Source organism: Neltuma alba, unplaced genomic scaffold (genome assembly GCF_004799145.2).
Source record: "Neltuma alba isolate B1F8T4 unplaced genomic scaffold, ASM479914v2 tig00001562_pilon, whole genome shotgun sequence".
In the NCBI taxonomy this organism is placed as follows: Eukaryota; Viridiplantae; Streptophyta; class Magnoliopsida; order Fabales; family Fabaceae; genus Neltuma; species Neltuma alba.
In genome coordinates this window covers 160114-170452 of record NW_021632512.1, presented here as the reverse complement: position 1 = coordinate 170452, position 10339 = coordinate 160114, and the positions used below count along the sequence as shown (strand labels likewise).

The window sequence follows — 10339 nt, the reverse complement described above, 5'->3', positions numbered from 1 at the left end:
TAGACAGCATAGATGAATAGAACCACAAAAATGAAGGCCACAAAAGGATGAGATTCAAAGAGACCAAACACTACCCCCTTTCTGTCTCGTCACTATTTTTCTGATAAAAATATCGTTAAGTCTTTCCTATAAAGCACTTGTAATATATGGATTTGGATTAGTGATAAACAATTATACTTTTAGATGATTATCAGTTTTATAAGTGACACTAGCTAAAATTAATATTAGTTAATTGTACTTTCAATTTGAATATTTTTTGAATGCTCTAACTTTTCTTGCATTTTGCCCTTATTACATGGACTTTTTATCTATTGTGAAAATATTTAAGTCTAAATCGTTAACTCGGTTAAGAATATTCTAAAAAGATATTTTTTAATTAAAATTCATATTAAAATACTTTTTAGTTACTAATTTACTCTTCATAATACTAAATCTCTAAATTTTGGCTAAAAGTTTTTGAAGAATTTTTTTTTTCCTTTTCCTTAATATTTTTTTTTTGCAAATAGTTATTTGTTTAATATTTTTCTCATACAGGGATAGAAAATTAAGTAATTTAGTTGATGCAGACATAAAAACCTTGAATGAAATTTTGATTAATTTTTTTAAGTATAATTGACCAAATTCGTTATAAATGTTTCTAACAAAATTTTTATTGAAAAATTTAAATTATAAATTTAAATGATTTCTATAATTTCTCAAATTTTGATAATTTATATTATATGATAAAAAATCTTTATTCATTTTATTTCCTAGCCATTTAAAGAAACCCGGATAAATAAATTTCATTATATGTGATGAAGAATTAAAATTAGAACATTTTTATAATATAATAAAAATTAACAAATTTTATTACATTTTAAAAATTTTGAAAATACATGTATTAAAATTTTTTTGGTTGTATCAAAAATTATTTTATTGATAAATAGCAATTTTAAATAATTTTTATGTTAATGACGGGTAACAATTAATTAAGGATGAGATGGATGGAAATAAAATTTTAAAGAGTAAAATACTCTAACTATCCTCTATTTTACTTAAATTACAGAAATCTCCTTTAAATTTTGAAAATATATATAAATATCCCTTGAAATTGAAAAGGCATGTTATACAAACCTCCTTTGTATATTTAAAATTTTATTTTCATTTATCTAACTTAGGTGACCGTTAAGTTTGAATTTTAAATTTCTCTTCTGACCAAAATACTCCTCCTCAACATAAAAATTATTTAAACATTTATATTTGCTAAAAAAATATTTTTTGATACAACAAAACATAATTTAGTACATGGATTTTCAATTTTTTAATATGCAATTAAATTTATCAATTTTGATTGTATTATAAAATTTTATCATTTTAATTTTTACCGCATAACGAAACTTATTTATTTAGTTGTTTTTAAAAATGGCTAGAAAATATTAAATAAATATTTTTTTCATCATATGAGAGACTATAAAAATCATTTAAATTTATAATTTATAATTTTTAAATAAAAATTTTGTTAGAAACATTTATAACGTATTTAGCCTATTATATGTTTATTTAAAGAATTAATCAAATTTTCTTTCAAGATTTTTATGTCTATATTAACTAAATTAATTAATTTTCCATCCCAATATGACAAGAACAGTAAAAAAACTATTTGTATAAATAAAAAATAAAAATTAAGGAAGAGGAAAAGATTTTAAATTCTTCAAAACATCTTAGCCAAAATTTAGGATTTAGTATTATGAAGGGTAAATTAGTAAATTAAAAGCATTTTGATATGAATTTTAATTAAAAATGTATCTTCTTATAATATTCTTAACAAAGTTAATAATTTGGATTTAAGTTTATGTTTTTAAAATTGAGAAGAGGTTAGTATAATTATCTTAAATATACAAGAGAAATTTTGTGCAATATATATTTTAATTTCAATAGAGGTTTACATACATTTTCAAAATAGATAAGATGTTTCTATAATTTAGGTAAAACAGAGGGGTGGTTAGTGTATTTTAACTTTACAAAATTCATAGTGTTTTTCATAATTATGTATCTATAAAAGATTTTAATAAATGAAATCCAACATAAAATATTTTCAAAGTCAATTATAAAAAAAAATCCAAACTGAAAGTAAAAGTAGCATTACTTTTATCCAATGTCACTTATAAAGCTCATGGTCATATAAAATTATAGTTGTTTATCACTAATCCAAACCCGCATATGACAAGTGTTTTATAAGAAAGACTTAATGAGATTTTTTTTTTATCCAAAAAATAGTCACGAGATAGAAAGGGGGCAGTGTTTGGTCTCTTTGAATCATAACCTTCTGTGTAGTAGTGGGAATTAGAGTCCGCTATGCAGGGTTGAAATTTCAGAAATGAGACATTTTGTTAGGCCTGACCCTTAAGACTTAATGGGATATTTCTTCCAGAATTGCAACGTACCATTTGTTCAATCTTCCTATAACAACATCATCTAGCACAGAGCCCTCCAAGTCCTCTACAGCCCATCTTCCATTTTGAATCAACTCAGCAACATTCCAATTCTTCATGTCCTCGGGAATTTCAACAATCTGATCCAGGCTGCCATCAAAACCCTTAATCCATATATCTTTCCACAACATCACATCAGACCCATTTCCTATTCTCCAAAACAAATCTTCTGTCAGCACATTCCTTCCATCTAGAATACTAGTCCACTACCAAGAAGCCCTACCGCCAGTAGGTTCATTTCATTCCCATAGTTTTATTATTTCTCCTCCGGTCTTTTAATTTTTAACGACTGGTAAAATTTTTCCGAGCACTTAACACTGCTAAACAAGTTAATGGAAAATAATAATTTCCAAGTTTTGAAATTATTATTTATGAATCCACCGAAAAAAAATATCATGAAGGTTCCATAGAACAAAAACTAAAGACCGGGAATTCATTAACTCTATCCGAAAATGAGATAAATTTTTAGTTTTGTCTATGTTTAAAAACATAAAAGAAATAACACGCATTAAAAAAAAAGATATTATTTAAGAAACTGCAATAAATAGAAAAATCTCACACAAAAAAAAAAGAAAACTACTAAATCCCAAATTAAAAATTTCTACAAACTGTGTTGTTGTTTACAAGTCAAATGCGGTCAAAACCTATTAAAGTGTAAGAACCAAACCTGATTTGAGATTTAGTAATTTTAAACTTCTTTTTTTGGGACTTTCCCTAAATACTTTCCGGTGACTTATAATAAGAACTCATATATCTTTCCTACAAATGTTTTATAAAAAGGATCGGCGGGAGTGTTTTTTATTGGAAATGGAAAGATAGTGAAGCGCGATGAGGGGCAGCGCTAGGTTTCTTTGAATCTTATCCTTCTGGCCTTCGTTTTTGTGGTTCTCTTCATTTCTGCCATGCTGCCTAGAGATCTGTTTCTATTAGAAACATCAGGAGCGGAAAAATAAACCATATTATTGAGATATTTTGCATTCTGTGGCTATAGAATCAACTTTATTACACGCCAAAGCCACACTAACTTTCTTTTGAAACTAGGTATATGTGTGTATTATGTTTTGTTGTGAATATACAGCGTGGGTGTGTTAAAGAAGGGTCCCTCTGATATGTCTTTTTCTTCCTGTCGGCAGATGCCATTTCTAGGCATGTCTCCTGCCCCACTGGGGCCTAAAACTACAGTTTGTTGAAAAACAAGTAATTGATCTTGAAGTCTTCAAGCGCTCTTTTCTCGCATAGAACTTTTCATTCTTCTGTCACGCTGTGTTTCTGTAGAAAGAGTCCATTTAATCTTAGGGAGTACTATTTTCTAATTTACTGAAGGATTGAGAAATATCATTGTTCAATTCTAGTCCTTTCGCACCACTTGAACCATATGTTCATTGTTTTTATTATAGGGGTTGCCGACATGTTTTGTGTGGTGCACTCAATCATACCGGGAAGAGTTTCTCCATACTCAGATTGTTGATGTCGTTATTTAATTTTATTACTGCTGGATGTTTTCAAACTCTGACATGGAAGCTTTGTTGAACAATTTGATTTGATTTTAGAAAATCCGAAAGACAAAATTTTGAGATATATAAAGAACTAATACATACAAGATGATCCTGATGATCGACTTAGCGAGATGGTCGAGTGACTTAATGCTTCTGATGACCAGGTAATATGAGAAAATTTACTGCCCTTTCAAATATGCATGCATTTCATACAATAAATGAATACAAATTCATATACAGACAATATTAGCGCAACCCAGGGAAATCAAAACTAATGCATGTTCTCATCACTGCTAGAGAAAACATTATGGCGTTCATACGAATTTATAGCATAATTGGTTGAATAGAATTATTAAAAGGATAAACCAGAGCCACCCAACTTATCTTCTATCACTTTGGACAATTTCTCTTGCATCCAAGGGCTAAAATGGTTCACCCAATCTCCTACTTCACCTTTCCTGAAGAAATTCTTGTACTCATGCTTGTGGATAAACTTACCGCTCTTGTTAGTCTCCAATTCTTTCATCTTCTCAAAGCTACATAGCTCACTTATGCTTCCAATAACACCATTATTTTCTTCCTCTGAGTTGAATGTGAAATCCAAGAACTCAGCCACACTTTTCAAGTAGAAATTGATATCTCCTATCAAATCTTCATACTTTAAAATCAAAACCTTGTTTGGCATCACTTTGCTTTCTCTCCAATAACTCAACATATGAGTCCAAAATGGACCACAGTCATTGACTCCCTTGGAGTACCTCTCAAATGCTTCCTCACGAGATAACTTGGGCAATGATGGTGGGATAACTTTGTTGATGAAAAGCCAAAATGACACGAAATTATCAAATGGGTTACGACATATGTAGATTATCTTGCACTTGGATTTGGTAATAGAATCAGGCAATAAATGAAATGGAACATGCGTACTAAACATTCTTGGTTCAGGCATGTCGGATAGATCAGGAATTTGGTTGTTTGCATAGTGGTTGAACTTAAAGAAAGGCACAAGGTTATGAACATTGGAAATGAGCAAAGGATGGTTTTGTTGTGAGGGAGAGAAACGATTACGATTCACAACGGCAAAAGCAAGGGCTTTTAACCAAGTAGTACCAGATTTTGGTAAGGAAGCTATGATAATATCACTATCTTTTGCTTGGAAGTTCTTTTGAAAAGAAATTATGGCTTGAATTCGAGGTGGTGGGCACCAAATGTCTTGGTAGAGATAAAGGGATGGGAAGTCCCAACCCTTCTCTCTGGGGAGAGAAAGAAGCAGATCCTTACATTCTTGGCTAAGGTTTTCAGATTCTTCATCTTCAAGCTCAGCATTTGGATGGGATTTTGTGAAGCAAGTAGTAGAAGTTGCAGCCATTAGAACGCTGGTGCAACCAGTAATCATAGGCATTCGAATAATTCGCTCACTAGTTGAATTCGTTAATTTATAGAGAGCTTGATCTTTTCTGCCACTATTGGTAGATAATGTCATCTTGATTTTTCGTATTAGATTATGTAGGGGACTCAACCGCTGATAATTACCACTGATAACTACAGACACTATTTGAAATTGAGACTCATCACATTCATTAGGACTCATTCGGAGAAATAATGCATTTGAAAAAACGACGAGGTTGTCTACGTGGAAAGTGAGGAAATAATAGAAATGTTGTGACTGTGACATCACAAATTTGGAAGATGTCATGTGGATAAAAATACAAATAGCATTGGTTGGTTCTACTTCACATTATATCTATTTCTATCTTCAAAATCGGTTTGGATGTTCAACATAGTGAACAGTTATGTGATGAGATTTGATCGTTCAAAAATAATTTTAATGGTCAAAATTTAAAATTTTCAGTCAATGGTTTTTAAATAATAAAATTATTTTTTGTAAAAAAGAAATTATCTTTATTTTAGATCATGCACACATTAAAATAATTTTTAAAAAATAAAAATGGACTATTCAAATTAGATCTAAACTTCGAACTCCGTATATCTACACATCTACTAGCGTTACCTAAAGTGTCATTTTCAAAATGGGTAAAGGAGCATTCTATAACTACACCTGAACTATTTCTAGACGTGTGCCCAACATCCGGTGTAATTAATTTTGTTCAATTTCTCCCCTCTGTTAATGGTCTCACCAACGCACATTTATTTTTGCTAGATAAGCAATTTATTTTTTTTTAAAAATATGACACCTAAGCATCACGCTGAGTTGATCAAACTCTTGCAATCTAGAAGTATTCTATCAGAAATACAAAGTTAAAAGTAAATACTTACCAAAAAAAAGTTCTCATTCATACCTTAAAAATAAGTGAGTAGTACAACTTGATCTTTAAATAGGAAATTTCTAATTTAATTCATACCTTAAAATTTATAACCCTCCATGATCATAAGGATTAAAAATTAGGAAAAATCATTAAAAAAAACTGTTAAAATAGAAAAATTGCACATAGGGACCCATTTATAAAAATTATTGTCAAAACCCATACTAATATTGTAATGGGTCCCTATTTGTAATTTCTTTTTATTTTGGCCGTCATTTTTTGCTATTTTTCCTAACAATTATTATAAAGATATAGAGGTAAGGTGATGATGCTACCATAAATTATTAGGTACCGCAAGTACATGGGCCACAAAGTAGTTAATGATGTGTATCAAGGTTGATCCTATAGAAAACTCACTTAGTGATGAGGTATTAAATTTTCTTTTTTCATTTAAGTTGAGCAAACACAATTGGATTTAAATTGATTGGTATGAAATTAAAATAAAATAAAGTAATAAAAATTGATTAGTTGTCATTCGGAAGCCCACGATCTGGGTTGAGCATAGGCCAACTCTACCGTAAAATTACCATGTTTTCCCCATTTCTAGTGTACATTCTCACTGCCATGACGATCCTAGATCTATTGTAGGCCATTTTTAACATGATCCCAATTCTTTTTAATTCCTTGCCACGCGTTTGACTCTGCGTTTCGAATATCAATTGTTGGGACCATATCATTACCACAACCATATTTTTTCCGTAGTACTTTGACCCAGAGAGACTCACTGTCCTTCACAAGCCCCTGGCCGAGTTTCACGAGAAAAGGCCTTGTTTTGTTGTTTGATATGTCTCATGCACAGACTTCCTGGTCTTTTTTCTTCGCAAACTTTCTGCCACGCCATGAGGTGTATTTTTTGCTGTTCATCTGATGATCCCCACAGAAAATCCCAAGCTTTCTTCTCAATAGCATCACCGGTGCTGAGAGAGAGGTCTGCAGTTTGCACGGTGTAATTGGAAATTGCTGCAATAACAGACTTATCAGTGTCCCTACCTGCAAGAGAAAGTTTATTAATTTTCCAATTGCTAAGTCTATTTACTTTTATTGATAATAAATTGATACGTCCCTTTTGTAACACCACGTTCATGTTGTATTGGAACTCCAAGATAATTGCTAAGAACTGCAGTAGGTGTGAATCCCAGCTCCGCACTTAGTTGCTCAACCCTGGTATGATGACACACATTTTTGGAGAAATCTCAGCAATGATACCATGAGAATCAAATAACATAATTAAGAGCGTGAAGAACTGGAAAAATAAAACCAAACACTGATAAGTTCTAAAAACAGAAGAACAAATTATATTCAGCCATGGTTTGAAAGAAAATCCACAACAAAAGTTGGCCAAACAGTGTTCTTCCTTTCAATCACGTTATCCCTCCCCACGTGTTCACAGATCCTCGGTCTCCCAAGGTAGAAGATGCTCGTTCACCAAGAGGAACACACAAGTTTTGGATGTGTACACAAAAATATATGCTTTTTCTAAGTTGACTCAGAAAATCTCGAAAAATGATTTAATAAAATCTGTACGCTTTTGAGAAAATAATTTTTCTAGAAAACTTGCGTCAGAGAGCATGCTTTTATAATTTTCATGGATAGATTTTTTTTCAAGAGCATTAAATAAGTTTGCAACACTTCATTTCAAATTTTCTGAAATTAATTATGTTGTCAAGTATTATTGAGAGAGTACAAGAAAAATCCATTACTTTCTTAACTTCAATATCAAATGATAATGATGCATGTTCGGAGTATATCAGAGAGAATAACATATTATTATGGCGCACGCTCATCCAAATGATTCAAACAACTAACTAGTTTAAGAAAGAAAACTTGACGCACGCTTGCTCCAGGAAGAAATTTTTCGACGCACATATAGATTAAATGGTTGAAGAGAGCTATTGAAAGGACAGACCAGAACCACCAAACTTTTCTTCTATGAATTTGGACAATTTCTCTTCCATCCAAGGGGAAAGATGATTCACCCAATCTCCTACCTCACCTTTCCTAAAGAAGTCTTTGTATTCAACCTTCTGCACAAACTTTCCTGTTTTGTTTGCCACCAGTCCCTTCATCTTCTCAAAGCCACATAGTTCAATAATATTTTCAATAACACCATTGCCTTCCTCCTCCAAGTCAAATGGGCAACCCAAGAACTCAGCCATTCGTTTCAAATGGAACTTGGTATCTCCTGTCAATTCCTCATACTTCAAAAACAAAAATTTGTTTGGTGCCTCCTTACTTTCCCTCCAATAACCCAAAATATGTGCCCAAATTGGACCAAACTCGTGGATACCCTTGCAATACCTCTCAAAGGCTTCCTCAAGTGATAACTGGGGTAATGATGGTGGTCGAAATTTGCTTGTGAAAAACCACAAGGACACAAAAGTATCATATAAGTTGCGACAAATGTAGATTATCTTGCATTCAGACTTGGTGATTGAATCAGGAAATGAATTAAATGGAAAATGGGTGCTGAAAAGTCTTGGTTCAGACAAACTGGAGAGATCAGGAATCTGGTTATTTCCATAAAGGTTGAACTCAAAGTAAGGAACAAGGTTATGAGCATTGGAAATGTGCAAAGGATGGGTATTATCTGAAGGAGAGAAACGTTTGCGATTCACAAGAGCAAAAGTAAGGGCTTTCAACCAAGTAGTGCCAGATTTTGGAGGGGAAACTAAGATAATGTCATTATCTTTTGCTTGGAAGTGTGATCGAAAGGAATTTATGGCTTGGACTCGAGGTCCTCCATACCAAACTTCTTTGTAGAGATAAAGCGATGGGACAGCCCAGCCCCTCTCTCTAGGAAGAGAAAGAAGCAATTCCTTACATTCTTGGCTAAGTTTTTCACTTTCCTCGTCATAGCCCTCATTTGGAAACTCGACATTTGCTTGCTTTTCTGGGAACAAAGTGGTGGTACTTTCGGCCATTGGTAGTTCCCACATGCTTGTTGACCATTTAATTCACAAGTTTTCAATATTTATTGCATCACTTGGTTGGTGGTAGATGCATTTATTTGAAACTAACAGTCGTATTCTCAACAAAATAATGAGCATGTAATGCAGAAACATATGCAATGGTAGTTGTCAACAACATAATTATGTCTCGATGGTAGTTGGGATCCGCTAACTAAGGTCAATTCAATATGGAAATCAATTAGACTTTCAGATAACTGGGGCCTATATTTAAAAAGCGTGAAATCTCTCTCCCTGTTTATCTATCTCGTTTTGCACACCGATAATATTTATTTGGTGCTATTTATAGGATATTTTCAGCATTTTTCATATAGATTAAAGCAAACTTTAAACTACACTAACTTTTTCTTACAATATAACAATTTTTTTAATTTTACCTCTATTTAATATATATACTTTTTAAAGAAGTAACTACCTACTCCCTCTGGTTTGTAATATAAGAAGTTGATTACCAAAAAAAAATGTGATACAAAATAATATAAAGCGTTGTCAGAATAATTAGTGTAATTTTTTCACTTTTACCCCTATTAAATATAGGAGAGAGGAGAGGGATGAGAGATAATGACAGTGTATTTAAAAAATAAGTTGTTACTTTTGAACTACATTCTTTAGGTGTAAAATAGGAAAATTTTATCATTTTAGGAGACTTTTTTGGTTAAGGTCATTTTAGGACATACTTAATGACTAAATTTTCATTTTTTGATATGTGAAAAAAAGTTAATCAACTTCTTATATTATGAGCAGGAGGGAGCACACTATAATAAATTATAATAAATGAAAAACAAAATAGTACGTTTATGCCAAAAATTAGTTAGGTGACTTATAAATAGGACAAAAAAATTCTCTCTCTATTTTATAAATAAAACGAAGGAGTATAAGCGTTTTCACTTCAAATACGATACAAATGTGAAACGACATTGTATTTTAGCGTCGGAAAGGTAAAGGATCCTACCCTTCTCTCACTGAAGTCAAAGAAACAGTTTCTTATACTTAAAAAAATCCGTGTTAGGTAAACGACATACCTTTGGCTAATGGTCGTTGGGCTAACTTAGTAGGAAGAACTCAATTTTTCTTAAATAAAT

At 31.7% G+C, this 10339-nt stretch overlaps 2 protein-coding genes across 2 annotated transcripts; both read right to left on the bottom strand.

Annotated features, from left to right (window-relative positions):
* Positions 1-4234: 4234 nt before the first annotated feature.
* Positions 4235-5343, bottom strand: LOC114759042 (cytosolic sulfotransferase 15-like). Its single transcript, XM_028948148.1, has one exon. The coding sequence runs from the start codon at positions 5334-5336 to the stop codon at positions 4320-4322; it is 1017 nt and encodes a 338-aa protein (XP_028803981.1). The 5' UTR covers positions 5337-5343; the 3' UTR covers positions 4235-4319.
* Positions 5344-8180: 2837 nt separating this feature from the next.
* Positions 8181-9212, bottom strand: LOC114759148 (cytosolic sulfotransferase 15-like). Its single transcript, XM_028948245.1, has one exon. The coding sequence runs from the start codon at positions 9210-9212 to the stop codon at positions 8181-8183; it is 1032 nt and encodes a 343-aa protein (XP_028804078.1).
* Between the last annotated feature and the right edge of the window lie 1127 nt (positions 9213-10339).

Excerpts from the sequence above, each read along its gene's own strand:
- LOC114759042 (XM_028948148.1), bottom strand. The coding sequence starts at position 5,336 with ATGGCTGCAACTTCTACTACTTGCTTCACAAAATCCCATCCAAATGCT.
- LOC114759148 (XM_028948245.1), bottom strand. The coding sequence starts at position 9,212 with ATGGCCGAAAGTACCACCACTTTGTTCCCAGAAAAGCAAGCAAATGTC.